Source organism: Argiope bruennichi, chromosome 9 (genome assembly GCF_947563725.1).
Source record: "Argiope bruennichi chromosome 9, qqArgBrue1.1, whole genome shotgun sequence".
Taxonomy (NCBI): Eukaryota; Metazoa; Arthropoda; class Arachnida; order Araneae; family Araneidae; genus Argiope; species Argiope bruennichi.
In genome coordinates, this window is record NC_079159.1 from 30,654,083 (window position 1) to 30,670,628 (window position 16,546).

The following is a 16,546-nucleotide window of genomic DNA, read 5'->3' on the forward strand; positions in this document are numbered from 1 at the left end:
AAAATTTATAATATTTGTAATACATCTTTAGATTACAAAATTTCAATTACATTCAAAAGACAATTTTACTTAAGTCAACAATACTAGATGGCGCCACAAACTGCTCATCGTTTTCTGTTTCCCGGAGAGGGGAGTACGAAGAGGGAAAGATTTATCTTAGTGTGGAAGTGTTGCTTCCGCAAACTGCGCACTCTACGAAGAACTAATAATAAGCACCTACGCATTCTGAAACTGACCACTTCAGTGCTGACCATTCTTTTAACGTTTGGGTTTTCTCTTTTACAGTTGTAAGGACGGATAGCTTAAAAGGACGACGTGGCCGGCTGCCTTCCAAACCTAAATCCCCACAAGAATCTCCCCCATCACCGCCGGTCAGTACTATAACTGCCCTTGTGCGGGCTCATGTGGACACAACGCCGGACCTTGCAAACCTTGATTATACACAGGTACTAAACATTATTACGATAAAGTCAATAAAGAAAAACTCAAAATTTAGTTTTAAAAGATTTTTTTTTTCTGCTAGCTAATAATTAGATTAAATTTTTCTCTTTAGGAATATGATATGCGTAGTAGATATTCAAAACGAAGCATTGAATAGTTTTTGTCATAAACTTAATTTAGGATAGAAATCTGATTTTTCCTATGAAGAAAATACATAAAGGGGGTAATTCATGCTTTAGTAGATTTTGCATTCAAATATAAATCGATATATTTTAATGATAAGAAATATACGCAGTTTAATAAACGTAATTGCGCATTTTTATTTGAATCCAAACAGCTTATTAGCTGAAGGAATCAATATTATTAAGAATTCTGCTTAAGTTTTTTGCATAGAAAATATAAATCGATGTAAAAAAAAATGAATAAAAGTTTTTTGGGAAAAGATTGCGATACTTCATTTCCATAAGCAAAAACTATATGCGTAGTTTATTTGAATGCTAAGAAAGTAAAAATAAATTAGGAATTATTGCTATTGAATATTAAATATTATAGAAGGTTACAAAATTTTTAGCAGAAAAAAAAATATTTCTACAACGTTTCATCATAATCACCAAAATATTTTATTTTCGCTTTCCTTAAAACAATCTGCGCAGTTACGGTGAAAACTGAATCCGTCTGCGAAACTTCGACATTGTTTACTGAAAATAAGTTTTGATTTGTTCGTATCTTTTGAGAGGACTTCTTAAAATTATTTTGCATTCGAAAATTAGAATATTTGATTTGAATGTTATAATATTTGACCCAGAAATGTACTCTAAATTGCTTTAGAAATGAAACTAAAATCTGGAAATTTCTACTGCCGGTCAACGCAATTCGTAATTTTGTTAAAACTTTCCAAATTAAAGTTTATTTTTTGAATAAGAAATAAAAATTATTTCATTCTCTGAAAAGTGAAATGATATTTATCTATGCGCATAATAATTATTTGCACGGTTTTTCTAATATTAATTAAAATAACTATTCTTATATTACTTTTAAATGATTAAATTTTTTAAGAATTGCTTAATACGGAATTATTTAAAGTAAAATGGGTATAGTTTTATAGTATTTTTTTCTTATCTGAAAAACTTATTTTTCAGTTGTTAGATGCATTTATACAATACTTTTTCAATTCAGAACTGAATTCTAAGTTACCCAAAAATTAAAATGTACCATCATAAGAAATTCTACGAATATAAAATTGGAAATAGAATAAATATTTTTAAATTATTTTTTTTGAGCTTAAAGTGAAATAAAATACTCTGTTATTTATCGGTTATTTCAACTGTTCTAAAATTGTATTTAAAAAAATATTTTTAAAATAGGCATTTTATATTTTGATCATACTTTCAACATGCTTTCAACATAAAATCATAAGATTAGAAAAAAAAGAAAAAAATTCGCATTCCTATTTTTGATTTGTAAATTGTTCGTATTCCGATTTTTGAAAAAAAAAAAATCTGGATGAACTATTTTATTTTTTTTTAGTTCTGTTTTGTAAACATTAATAGATAAATAAATTTAAAAAATGCAGTAAATTTAAAACAGTAATGTCTTTCATAGCAAATACTTTAATTATTCACGTTAAAGAAAGTTATATACATACTTTAATTTAAATGCTTATTTGTTTCAATATTTTATTAAAATTAATACTTCTCAGTTTTATTTGTACTGCAGAATATAAAATATTGAATTTATGATATATTAACGGATTTTATTTAATCTTATTTTATTTAATTCGAAACTGCGCAGATCATGATAGAAAAAAAAAGATATAAACATCACAAAAATAATGAAAAAATTATTAAAAGACTATTTTTATTTTTCCCCATTTTTTTATTTTTCATTATTTTCTCTGAATCAGTTATTCTAAATTATTCTTTTTCAACTAACGATTTCGTTTCTTTCCAGTACCAGGAACCAAGCAGCCAGAAACAGGAGACAACTACAGCTGCTGAGCAGGTGCAGCAATTTTATGATCTGCTCGTCTCTTCGATCGAAGTGATTCGTCAGTTCGCTGACAAAGTTCCAGGTTTTGCGGATCTCACAAAAGAGGACCAGGAATTACTTTTCCACTCAGCCTGTTTGGAACTTTTTTCACTCAGGTTAGCCTACAGGTAAGAAAACTTTCCAGTTTAGAATTTTTTTTATGCTAAAAATTTTGATGAACTTTTTTTTAAATCCAATGTTTTCCCTTATTTGTTAATAAATAAATATCATATTATTTTGAAAAGACGATTGTATAACTAAAAAAAAAAAAAAGAATTCTGAAGAGAGAAAAAATGTTATTTTAAATCAATTTTAATTATTAAGTTTGCTTTCATCAACGATGTAGGAGTAGGTTTAATTGTATATCATTGAAAAAAAAAGCAAGCTTTTGTTTTGTTTACAAATAACAAACGAAACTGAGACAACAATAAACTTTCTAGTGAGTGATCTTTTATAGTGTGATGCAAACAAGATATAACAATTTACTCATTGTAGCTGTTACAGTACTCATTACTGTTAAAAGTATATAAAAGTTATTTACATTATAATTAGAATATTTAATCAAAATAATTCTTACTCCTGAGAGTGACTTTGTTCTATTGTACTGCAATTCTGCCATCATATTCTGTTTCCATTTATTGATTTAACCTGAAAATTTAATGATATTTAAAATGATTCCTTTTATATAATTTTTTTAATATGTTCTCAGTAAATAATAGGAGACACACCTTCTATAATTAGTTATTTAAAGAAATTAATGAATTAAAAATTGTCAATAAGAAAACTGCATATTTATTGCTTTGTATTACACAAAATTAATGTAAACAAGATTAACGCTACATTTCATTCAAATAAATTTGGGGTCATTTCATATTTGAAAATAACTAAATAAGAAATAATTCTCTTTTAATACTTCATATTTAATTAATGAATAATTTATCAATATATATCAGAGTTGCATTTGAAAGTTGCGTTTTTCTTCTCTGTAGTTTTATTAGCCTGTTGTTTTTTTAATTGATGAATACTTCCATAAATACTGTAAAATATAAATCTATAAAAAATATTTTAATAATAAAAAAAACTCAATAACGTATGATATTCAATTTTGATTTTAAAAATTGGAATAAATGAAAAAATTATATCGTTACGTTTGAAATATGTAACTGTTCAAAATCTAATAAAACTTCTCATATTTTTAACTTAAACTTTAAAATTTCTCAATTTTTTTTTAAGAATTAGAGTAAGGAATTGCAATTAAGACGCTTTTACCAAAGAATAGAATCGTATTTACTTTTCTATTATTGTAAATGAATTAATATGGGATAACTTTTAAAAAATTAGTTGTTAAACATAAATAAAATTAAAATTCGCATTCAATTCGTATTCGATGGCAAAAATATAACATAATTTCCTTTTAAAAATCATTTATTACAGATATAAATTCGAAGTCACTGTGAGGAAAAATTTCATTGTTACAAATAATATTACAAACAAAGTTAATAATAGTATTACAAAATTACAAACAAAGTAGTGATAATATTTTTTGTCAATTCATGACTCATACAAAATTGTTTTGAAACTGAATTCGTGTATTTGTCAAATCTTTTCGTTCTCCTTGCAAAATTATTTCGATTTATTATAACAGAAAATTTATCAAAATAAAATGTATGGTTTGAATTTCAGCAAACTTGCAGACTTAAAATTCTCTCCAAAAAGTGAGGCTTCTGAATTTTTTTAAAATTATTTTTTAAAGATTCCAGAAGTAATTAAATCAATAATAACAACTTTATGTAAAAGTACAGTTTAGTGTGCCCCATGCTGCGCCAAGATGCCAAGTCGCCATAAAGATGGTGGACAAAATAAACAAAAACTTCTGCGAAATAGTTATGGTTACCACTTTCTGCATTAAAATCATTATCTTTACTGATTAATATTGTTTTATCTGAGATTTTTATTTTTTGAACCTTTTGGATCACTATCGCTGATTATCTTAACAATTTTGAAATAAAGAAGTTTTTCAAACCGGCTGCGCCGATCATGTTTTAAAGAGCAAAATTTAGCGCATGCGATTAATCGGCATCTGAAGAAGGCACCTGGCATAATTTTTTAACTTTAAAAAAAAAAAAACATCCCACGGTTTCGCTAGCACATTGAACATAAGGACTGTGTGGATAACAGGAACTGTACTTAAAACCAAAAGAAAAGGAAGAACGGAGGAAGAAGCAATCGAAACATTCTCCATACAAAATTTTAAACAAGGTCCCTTTCCCAACTTCATAAACAAAACAGCATTAGGGTTGCTAGACGATCGTTTCGTTGGGTTGCCATATTGGCGAAAAACTCGGGGACAGATGAACACACTAAACTACACTTCAACCCAATTTTGATCAAATAATGCTAAGTTTAAAGATTAATATATTTCTTGTTAAGAATATACATATTACGAAATTTTTAAGCCTTTTCCTGGCAAAATTATTATAGCTTCAATAATATAACTTTATTTATATATTTGCTGATATTTTATGCTAAAAATATACACAAAAATAATAAAATATTGCATTTTTATCTACTTAAATTTAAGAAGGGGGATTTCCCGATTTCATCCTATTCGAAATATCTTGCTCTTTTTTCGAGATTCTTTATCGCAATTCATTAAGTATTTATTCCTAAAACGAAATAAAGATAAAAGTAGCAGTTATATTTTTTTCGCTACTCATAACATAAATAAAATCTTCAGGCATGTCGATAATAGACTGTTGCCATTCGTAGTTGCAAAGACAAGAATTTAAATTATAGATATAGAGAACTAATGAAATGTATTTATTTTTGTTTTAAAACATTGCTTACGAATCATTTTACATGAAGAAACTTAAAGCATTTAATTATTATTCATAAATTGCAAGACTACTGCATATCAAAGATTATAGAATACTCTTTATTCAATAATAACTTTTTATTCAATTATCATTTGCTAATGCTTGAAGCTATTTTAATAAAAATAAAATACATTAAATTATGAACAAATAAATCACATTATAAGCTTTTGATGCATTTTTTATATTTATTTAAAAGAAATGTAAGGTTTTTTAAAATTGTTTTCTCCTTTACGATTTTTGAAATGAATGTCCATTATCTGATTGTCATTGAAGTCTACATCTCTAGTCAGGTGCTTTGCTGACTGATTAGATGAAAAAAAAATAGCTCAACTGATTGCAGCAATCTCTTTTTATCAATTGTGAAAGTAAACGTCAGCCAATTAATCATTATCGCATCTTCTTATATAAATTAGAACGAATTTTATTGTATCAAATATTGAATAATATAAATAGTAATACACGCTTTCATTTTTTTTTTTTTTTTTTTTAGTTCTTATTTTTGTTTCAACTTTATACAGTCAACGAATTCTATTACGAAAATAAATTAGAATGATTCCGAAAATGTATTCTTAAAACTATTCTTTTTTTCAAATCTGTTTTATTTCGTGCTATTTAAAAAATAATTTTGAGCGTTTTTTATAATGTTCATATTTTTTCTTCAACTGTTTTCCAATTTCTCTGGCTAATTAAATGTAGGTACTTTTTAAACACAATGCAAATCGAATTAAAATTTCTTGTAAGTCTCCTTAAAAAAAATAACTTCATAGTTGTTTATTCTCATAAAAGTGAATTTAGAATTATTTTGGATAGATTTATTTGTTCAAATGATCAGCTTGCTTTTTTTTTTTTTTTTATAGTTTTAAGAGAAAATACTTATTTATTTCGTTTTATTATTATTTTTAATTTTTATAGTTTTTTCATTTTAAAATAATTTATATCAGCTATTTTTTCTCTCAACTCTATTATTAGCAAATCTTCTAAAATTCATTTTTGAATACCTCAATTCCCCAAATAGTTTTTTTTAATCGTTCGTTCAATTAACATTTTATTGTGACATTTTCCAATTCTTACGCCAAATGATATATTAAAACTTTTGTGAATATCTTCTCTTCTGTTTTAATCTGAATCGTTTTTCTTATTTCTTTTCAGAATTCATCCTGATGACGAAAAATTAACTTTCTGCAACGGAACTGTTTTAAGTCGAGAGCAATGTCAGCAGATCTTTGGAGATTGGTTGAACACCATTCTGGATTTCTCTGCCAGTCTGCACAGTATGGACATCGACATTTCTGCCTTCGCTTGTCTTTGCGCACTCGCACTTGTTGCTGGTAAGTGTCAGAGATTTTATTCTAAAATGAATAATTGCACGTGATTGGGAACAGAATAAAAAATTCGGATTAATTTTGGAAGGGAATTGCTCATATTAAACGATCTGGAATTTCAAAGTCCGTAACCAGCCTGCTATCAAGAGTTCAATAAATATCATAATTTTTTAAATAATTATTTGATATAAATGTAATATTTTATTATGAACATAACATTTTATTTGAAAAATAAGAACTCTTTAAAAAGGGCTAATGCTAAAAAAATATTTATTTTTCTTAATAGCACTGCTAGATCTAAGATGAAAGTTATGAAAATTCTTGTTAGTATGGAATTTGCGTTTTTCTTTATTCTATCAAAATACAAATAATGTACATTTTTCCATACATTATTTATAAAAAAAATTCTGAATAATTTTTTAATGCATTCCCGTTTTTATACATAATTACATCTATATATTTTTATATGTATTTAATGAAGCTTTGCTGAGTCTTATATGATTTAAATTTCTTAAAATCGTTTTTTCCCCCATATGATAAAAGTCAGGGGAATTATTGATTTTATTTATTAATTATCAACTTCGATTTTGCCGAAGTAGTCATTTAAAAAAATTTTAGTCGGGAAATTTTTTGTTCTAAGCAGACATTTAAGAAATATTCTTACATTTCAAATTAGCTCACAATTCAACAACTAAACTAATATAAATCCATAATTAACTTATACCTTAATCAGCTTATTTGTATATTCTGTCTGTTTCGTATATCATAATTAATTTTTTTTTCTTGTAATTCACAGAACGCCATGGCCTCAAAGAGCCTCAACGGGTGGAGCAGGTGCAGATGAAGATTATCGGATCCCTTCGCGACCACGTCACGTACAACAACGAAGCACAGAAGAAGCGACATTATTTCAGTCGCATCCTCACCCAACTGCCCGAACTGAGGACACTCAGCGTTCAGGGACTGCAGCGCATCTTCTACCTCAGGCTGGAGGACCTTGTTCCCGCACCCCCGCTGGTGGAGAACATCTTCACGTCCAGCCTGCCCTTCTAAGACCACAGAGCGAAGCCGGACCACGTCCGGTCATTTTGTTTGCCCGAAGCTCGGGGTGGCTAGCAGGGTGCGAAAATCCACACGGCATGACCCGTTCGCATCAGGCAGAGCGAAAGCTGGGCCCCGCACACCAAGATCTCGGGACCCGCCTGGGCGCAGGGCATGACCCCCCTCCCGTCACAAGAAACTTTCGCACCCTGCGATGGGTCCACCCTTGCGAAGAACTCAAGGATCTTCGCTGTAGCCCAAAAAGTCCATGTGTAATTCAATCTTTTAGGAGATAAATTATAGACTTGTCAAGTAGTGTTCTATCTGGGACAGAAATTGTCTCCTCCCAGATAGATGTCCGCCAGCTAGAAAATTCCGATGTCTCTGCACTCGATGGTCGTTCATTAGATGGACGGGATTACTTCAAACGAAAACACACAAAAAAAGAAATGCAATCAGAATCGTGTTTCAGCAAACTGATAGATGATTGGTAACCAAAAGATTTGAAAAGCCACCAGCTAGAATCTTCCCGTATGGGTTGTCGAAAGATAAATAAATTGTTACAAAAAAAATCACCAAAAATTAACATAGGACTGTGTTTCAAATAATCGAAAACTGATTGCCAAAAGACATTGTTTCAACAATCACAAAAATGTTAAAGATGGAATTTTTTCTAAATTCAACTGTATCCGATGCTAAAGATTGGTAATCAAAGAATGTTTAAGAGTTTATAAATGTATTTAATGATCATCCATCTGTTGCTATAAATCACTCGCAGTAAAAGACGCTTTCGATGTTTAAAAATAGAAAACCAAAGATCATAAGCACTAATTGTTGGATCATTTACAGTAAAAATTGTTATTGAACTCTTCTGTGGTCTTTCAAAACGAAGACATGGGGCTCGGCATTTATTTGTAGAAATATTTGAGGCATTTTTGCGAGTATATTTTTATTGTTGCTTGTTTGAAACTTATTTACTATTTACGTTCAGTTGAACTTATTTATCAGTATTTTAATTAAGTCAACCAAATTTAATTCTTTGGGAAATTAAGATACGTAGCTCTCGCAAATATTATATTAGCCACGTTCTTAATTAAGATAGGGCATTATTTTTTGTTGCATTGAATATGTGAAAAATATTGCATAATTGGAGCTCAGGTATATATAATATATATATATTGTGTAACTGAGTTTTTAAAGTATCTGCTGTTATTCTATTGTTGAATATATACTTCTGCATTTAAGTATAAAAACCTCATGTGATAAAATGAAATTAATGGTTTTCAGTAATTTAACATGAATCTTTCACATTGTTGTGTTTTAATATTGTTTAGTATAAAATTCAAAGCAACATTAGAACCACCGAATTAAATATGGTTGACATTTAAACTATTTTATTAGTTAATTTTTTTAGGTGGACTTTAGCAGATAATTGACTTATTTCCAAAGTTCCTTTTTCTTTTTCTTTTTTTTTTTTTCTTTTTTTTTTGTAACTAAAAGAAGCATGTTCGATTTTCAAATTCAAACTTATCATGTTCTTTTAACTTACTTTTGCTAGCATTCGAATATATTTTAATGATAAACTTTCAAGTATTATCAGATCCAAATAAATAGTTATATTCACACTGTTGATAATAATATAATTTAACTAATATTAGTGGTAGTATTTAATAATAGTGTAGTCAAACTTGGCTTTCCTTTCAGATTTATGTAGTTTCAGAATATTAATATCTCTAATACCTGTGATAGGATATACTGTAGTGCATTTGTTTTCCTTTTAGTCATTATTGGGCATTCATTAAACCAGTACAGGCATGTAGACTGTGATACTAGTTTAGTTTTCCTTTTACATTGTACGGAGATTATACAAGGAAGTAAAATTTTGAAAGAACTGCTGTTTAAAATTATGTGCAATATATATATACATATATTTATCCTTTACTGTGGAGAGAGTATTTAAAACTGTTTCAAACTGAATATTTATTCTATATCTATATATGTTGTTCAATGCGTAAATATATATATATATTTATTGGTTCTGTTGGATGTTATATAAATTATTGTAACTTCATGACAAAAATTAGATATATTTATTAAAATTATTTCTCCATTCATTTTATAAATACTATTTCTTTCGTTTCGATCTCCATCTTTAAAATCTGCTCTTCGAGAATATTTTGAAGGCAAAATTTTGAATTTAAAACAAACACTCTACAGCAATACTTATATATAAAAAAATTAAATGCCAATTTTTGCATTTAAATAACAAAGACAATATTCCTTGAATTTAAAACTTCATTACAAAAATTTCTTTATAATATTTTAAATATAAGCGAATTTTTTTAAAAAAAAGATGACTTGCAAAATATATAATATAAAAAAAAAACTTCACGTCATTCTTAATCTCATAAAATACATATTCTGAAATTTATATTTATCCTTCCATATAAATTACTCTATTTTCATTTAAATATGAATAAATAAATAATTTATGAAAGTGAGTAATATATAAACTATAGCAATAAATTAAAGGAAATTTAATTATGAAGTTAATTCATCACTTAATTATATGTAGCCTTGTTAATATGAATATATATGCAGTCATGCTTATTTTTATGAAATTCTATATTAGTTTCGAATTTCATTTCAAAGTTCGCACCATTCAAACTTTATTAAAATACCTCATTTTATCGCACATGTAATGATTCTACTCCACGTATTAATATCTTGCACACAAATCTTGAAAGTTTACAGAATTCGAATAAGTTGGATCAGAAATTGGCAAAAACAATCACGGTGTATCTCGTCCATTTCGTATTGTGCCGAGCTTTTGTGAACCAGTTCGGTAAATCAACCGAAACGTTTTGTGCAATATCATGTTCCGAGTTTTCACATTATTGAAATATGTCTCATCATCCCATGATTTAATACAAAACAAACGTTATAAGTTAGTAAAGTTCCATGCACACGTCATTTGCGCTCTTTTTAGCTAGAACATTCCTCGAGCATGCGTCGAGGGGAAAAAAAAAATTCGAATTCTGAAAGAATTTCGTTGTACAAGAAATTCTACGAGAATTAAGTCGTGTCTGTCCATGAGCTGTATTCTCTGCTTGAAACATATCTTTACTGTTAACTGCAGGAAAGTTTCCAGAACTGATTGAAATATTTATTGTCTTTTGGTGGCAACAGAAATAAATCAGGAAATCGCTAGTATCAGCACCGCGCGTTTGCCTCGCCTATTTTTCATCTCTGGTACAATTAATACTTCTTTCTCTATGTAAATGTACTTAAAAAAGCTCTGTGATGTATTTTTTTAAAATCTTCACTGGGATCTAGTCGTCATTTTATGCCATATGTGTTCACTGGCTGAAATAATACTACATGCTGCCGGTTGTTTTAAAGTTGCAGAACGGTTTGGGAAGCATTGTGAAATTCATTGTATATTTGCTGAATTGTCAGTTCATAAAAAGCATACCTTTGGAAGATGTGAATGTAGTATACTGTTAGAAGGAGGATGACTTCTTTCTTTAAAAAAAATGTTCATGCATGTATTCATGATCTCATACTACAAAAATTTGCATTTCACTTTTCATTCACTATTGTTATGCATCAAAGTTCACTAATTTTTTTTTTCTTTGTGAACTACAAATTATATATTATTAACGGTTTTGATGTTATAATTCAAACCAAAAATGCTTTTAAATTTGAAGATACAAATCTATTTGGAAATGTATGTAAATAATTGTGCAAAAATATGTAAATAACTTATTTAAAATATTTATCTAACTTCTTTTATTAAAAGAAAATATTGAATGGAAAAGCACAATTATGCTTGTTAATTTTATGTTATAAATAATGAAATTATATTGTTATTACACATAAGTAAATTTGAACAAATGATTTACTATTTTAAACGTTATTTGATGAAGATATTGCCATCTTTTATTCCTTCTCTCGATGTACTTTTATTGTTGTTTTGTTTTTTGCCATTATGTAAATTTTTGTTTGTTTCTGTATATATTATTTATTTAAATGTTATATGTCTCACATGATATTATCATTGTTAGTGTTCCAAAACTTTGTTGTTATAATGTATTGTTAACTTTGAACTTTATTTTTGAAATTCTATTCTCTGTTATAAATGGGACATTTTTACTGAACTGTTTTGCATTTTACTTGTTCTTAAGGGTAATTCCTATTTCTTGCACTACTTTGAAATCGTTTAAGAATTTATATTACTGTATATTCATAGAGCTTTTCGGTTTCAAATTCCATTTGTTTTGTTTTGTTGTGCTATTCAATTTTACCATGATTAAAAATAGTTTAAACGATTGAAATATGGCATATCATTAAAAAAAAATTAATACATTAGGAATAGAGAAATTTATATTTTGCTCATATATTTATTTGATTTTAAAATTCGTTATATATATCTTTGATATTTTTATTTTGAAATTTCAGAGTTGAATGTACTTATGCTATAAAATTTTATTGGATTTTAAATTCTGGAATTTCAAGGAAAAAATTAAGCATCAATTTGAATCTTTTATTTTTTTAATTTTAGAAGTTCAGTTCAAAAAATTGAATTCTTAATTTGGAAAAAAGATGCAATTGTAAATAATTTTTAGTAAAAGCATGCATTTTAACATCAATCTTGATATTGCATTAGTTATATAAAAAACAATTATTTCAAGTAAATGCTAATTTATTTAAATGTTTTAATTATCTATAGATTGTTTACTGTTCTTAAAATGCATTATTGGAACAATTTTTAATCCCAGTATTCAAAATTCTATTTCGTTCAAAATTTAATATATCTTAATTAAACTTTGCAAACAGAAAGTAAAAAAAAAAATCGTCTGCCAAAATTTTACACTTTATTGTTTAACATAGAATTGTAAAAATAATTCTATGTCATACATTGACAAAAGAGATTATTACATAAAAAAAAGAAAAAAAAATTCAGATATCTTTTGGGCAGTTTTATTACTAGAATTATTTGTATATGGATACTCTTTATTTGAAATATACTTTGAACTGGACTTCTTTAATTCTTTTATCAAAATTTATTCATATAGATACATGAATTTAATATGAAAAAAGTCATTTGTGGATGAGATACTTTCACCTTTCATGAAATATGAAATGTCTTGTAATTTAACACTGCAAGCATAAAATATAAGACAAGAATTTTTGAATTTTAACTTCATTAAATTTTCAAATATTTTACTTTTTCTTTCTAAGTGTGTTGTACTTTTTCGCAAAATTTCAGCACTCTTTTTGCCTTAGAAATGCATTTACACCTTTGAATGAAGCTGTATAATTTAGACTGTATTTCAGTGACATAATGTTAAAGTGATCTATGAAATATTTGTCAAATCATGACGTAGGTGTAATCGAACATTACACTGATTCTGAAAGAATTGTTTTTTTTCTCACAGTTCGACCAAATATCTTATCGATTCTGTTATATCCCAGAGATGTCATATTTTTGCTTGACTGAAAATAATTGTTCGTCGTTCATAGAGCATTATGCTCCTAGTCAACTTTAAAAAAATATTTAATGTTGTTATATGTATTGTAGAATATTAAAGTCGAATATAAAGTTTATTATTGTTTCCGAAATGTCTCTGCTTTCTTTATTTTCTTTCAAAAAGTGCTTTCACTAGATATTCTTTTAATAAATAATCAAATCTTATCATTACTGATAATTAACCTTATAAGTTTTATCCTTTAGAATGCAAAAGAGATTTTAAAAAGCATTACAAAGTTATATCCTATACCAGAAGTTCTCAATCTTTATTAAAAATATATGCAATAATATAAAAGAAATTTTAAATAAGAAGCAATATATCCTTTACGAAGCACTTATAGCTAAGAAAACATTTTACTTGTATGTTATTCAATTGTATTTTTAAATTAGATTTTAACATCATAATGAAATATAAAACATTATTACAATAGAGTGTGGTGCGATACAGGCTAGACATCTGTTTGGAAAATGGGAATGTGCACCTCGGACTATTTTTTAAAAAAAAAATTTAATTAATTAAAAATTAAGCGAAATTTTGGCATTCTCTTGCCTAACTTCCAAAATATTACAGAAAGAAAATGGTTATACATCATTTTAAAATTTAAAAATTATCTTTTTAACAATATCTATTATTTTGCAATATAATTTTTTTCTATTTTTTTCATTATTTTTATTACTTCTAATACGAAGTATAGAGGAAGAATTGTAATCATCGAAAAATGCAAGAAAGTCGAGATTTTCCCGAATCTCCTCTTTTGAGATCTCTCTCAGTTTAACAAACACATTTTTGCTTTGCGCCCGTTATGTCTATGAACACGATAATTTAATGATGCTTTGAACTAGAAAGATGAAATTTGGTATATGAGATTACAACTTAATTTAGAGATTTCTATAATATTTTGAATGAAATCTATCACAGGAAATGTGTCTGTTTGGATTTTCAAGTTCAAGTAAACTACAAAACGTAACAAACTAAACAGATAAAATTTGGCATACAGAATTAGCATTTAAAACATAGATTCTTTATAAATTTTTAACCAATTCTATAAAAAGGTTGACCTTTAACGAATTATTCTTTCTCATGCATCTGAACATAGTAACACAAAAATGAAATATCTTAAGGCATCCGACAAGATTGAAAACATGAATTTAGATGAAAATCCGTATCTTTTTTTTTTAATTTATTAATTAATTTATTTTTGAAGTTCCAAAAGGATGGGTACGTTTCTGTTTCCAGTGATACCTTGTCTCTATATCAATCAAAAGCGAAGTTATAACAAACTATTGACATGTATATCATGCTTATTTATAAGCATTTAAATACGTATTTTGACGAACGAGTTTTTTCATAATTCTACTGCGAGTTAGTTTTTTGAATATCGTCATATCTCAAAAAAAAAAAAAAAAAAAATCAGAATATCTTAATGAAATTTAAAGTGCTCGTTATATTATGCAAAATGTAATAAATTATGGATTTGATGTTGAAAGCTCTAGAAATAGATTTATGATTGCTTAATGTAAATATTGTTGAAAAAAATTTCTTATATTACAAAAATTTTATTTTTTAATGTAATTCTTAGATAATGGTTAGTTACACTCTGAGATATGTTACACATATAATATTGCAAAGAAAAATGAAAAACTCACAATTTTTTTCCCTAGAACAATCCTAGCTTTTATAAATAAATGCTATAATTTACATCGAAATATGCTTTTTTCTTCAAAAGCTTTGTATATATTTAAACAATTCCACTTTTATTCATCATTTTTTTCCTTATTTTAATAAAAAAAACAACAATGTATAAACAGTAAAATATCTGTTTTGTTTTTTTCAATCCCCTCCGAATCTAGTCGGATATCTTAAATCAATGAAATCCGGTACGTGATTTTATGATTACAACTGCAGTTCCGCGTCAAATTTTGATTTCAATGAGTTAATTAAAAACCGCCCAAGAAACATTCTCACGATAACTTCAGTAAAAATGTTACATCCCTGCCAAAGATCTATATTTCGAAACTATTGTTCGTCAATGCCCTGGTAAGGCATTCGTGGCCTTATCCAAGGTCCACAATTTTATGCGGGTACAGGGAGATAAGACCATTATTACAGAGTCATACGATAATGTATCGGGAATGCACTGTCGTAAGCTGAAAATTATTTTACGCTTATTTTCCAACATAAATAATAACCCATGGAAGTTGTTTTTCCAAAACTCTCTAGGCATATTTTAATAAATGTCTTATCTCTTTCACCTAGCATTTGGATAGGGCCAATGTCTTGTCTGGCAGTGGCGAAAAATAGTTAAGAAATACTAAGCTTTGGCGTGAATTTAACATTTTTACTAAATTTATCGTCTGATATTTGGCAGGCTTATTTTACTTTTGGCGATTAATTCCTGGCATGAGTTTTCTTGTACCCGAAAATCGAATATATATTTCAGATACGTTTTCTTTTCAACGATTGAAATATTGATACTATATTTGATACATTTAATTTGTGTTTTTATAACGTTTGCATGCTTGCGACAATATAAACCGACAGAGAGTCAACACCTTGAAAGACTTGGTTCCAAATTCGATAGGTATTTCATTTTAGATATTAAATCTGTGTACCAAATTTTATCCATCTAGCTCTCTTCATTTTCTAATTATCGTGTTAACTTATATTTGGAACAACTGGACAGATAGACTTTCGCTGAATTTGACTTAACTCTGAATGGAAATCTACAAATTTGGTGTAAAGCCCATATAATAAATCTCATTCGTCTGGCTTAAAACGTTTTTAAATTATCTTTGTCACAGACAGTTTGACAAAATGTCTCAATTATGTTTTTCGAAACCAAGCAGGCTTAAAACGTAAAGATTTGTCAAAATGTCGAGTTTGAATTTTTTGTAGATTACAATAAGTTCGATGTACTTCGTACACGAGTAAATAATAATAAACTTTAACCTGCACGAGCATGTTAAACGTGATTAAGAAAAATCAACATAACGGCAACATGTTAACTGATAAAAGTTTATGTTAAGTTTCACTGCAAACTAAGCCCAGAAAAGTGTAATTTTTAGCAGGTGTCTGTAATGAAATTTAGTCGCTTAGTTTTACATTAAAATTTAAAAAAAAAAAAAAAAAAAAAAAAAACTCAGAGGTGCACAATTGTATTTTCCAAAGTAAATCTAATTTTGTAGAGCTAGATCTAATGATCTGTTCTATACAGCGCTTCTATACACACACAATGATATACTAACAAGGATATAAACATTCATTTTTATTATTAGCCTAGATCTTTCCTTAATACTGTACATGC

At 27.4% G+C, this 16,546-nt stretch overlaps 1 protein-coding gene across 7 annotated transcripts in view; it reads left to right on the top strand.

Moving 5' to 3' along the window:
• Nucleotides 1-13,326, top strand: part of LOC129985194 (probable nuclear hormone receptor HR38) — an 86,934-nt gene extending 73,608 nt beyond the window's left edge. For all 7 annotated transcript variants that reach the window (XM_056095131.1, XM_056095126.1, XM_056095127.1 and 4 more), the window contains 4 exons: nt 286-446; nt 2,392-2,597; nt 6,495-6,673; nt 7,464-13,326. In XM_056095131.1, the coding sequence (XP_055951106.1) occupies nt 286-446; nt 2,392-2,597; nt 6,495-6,673; nt 7,464-7,720 (803 nt within the window). In that variant the 3' untranslated portion in view covers nt 7,721-13,326. The remainder of the gene's footprint in view (nt 1-285; nt 447-2,391; nt 2,598-6,494; nt 6,674-7,463) is intronic.
• Nucleotides 13,327-16,546: the final 3,220 nt, after the last annotated feature.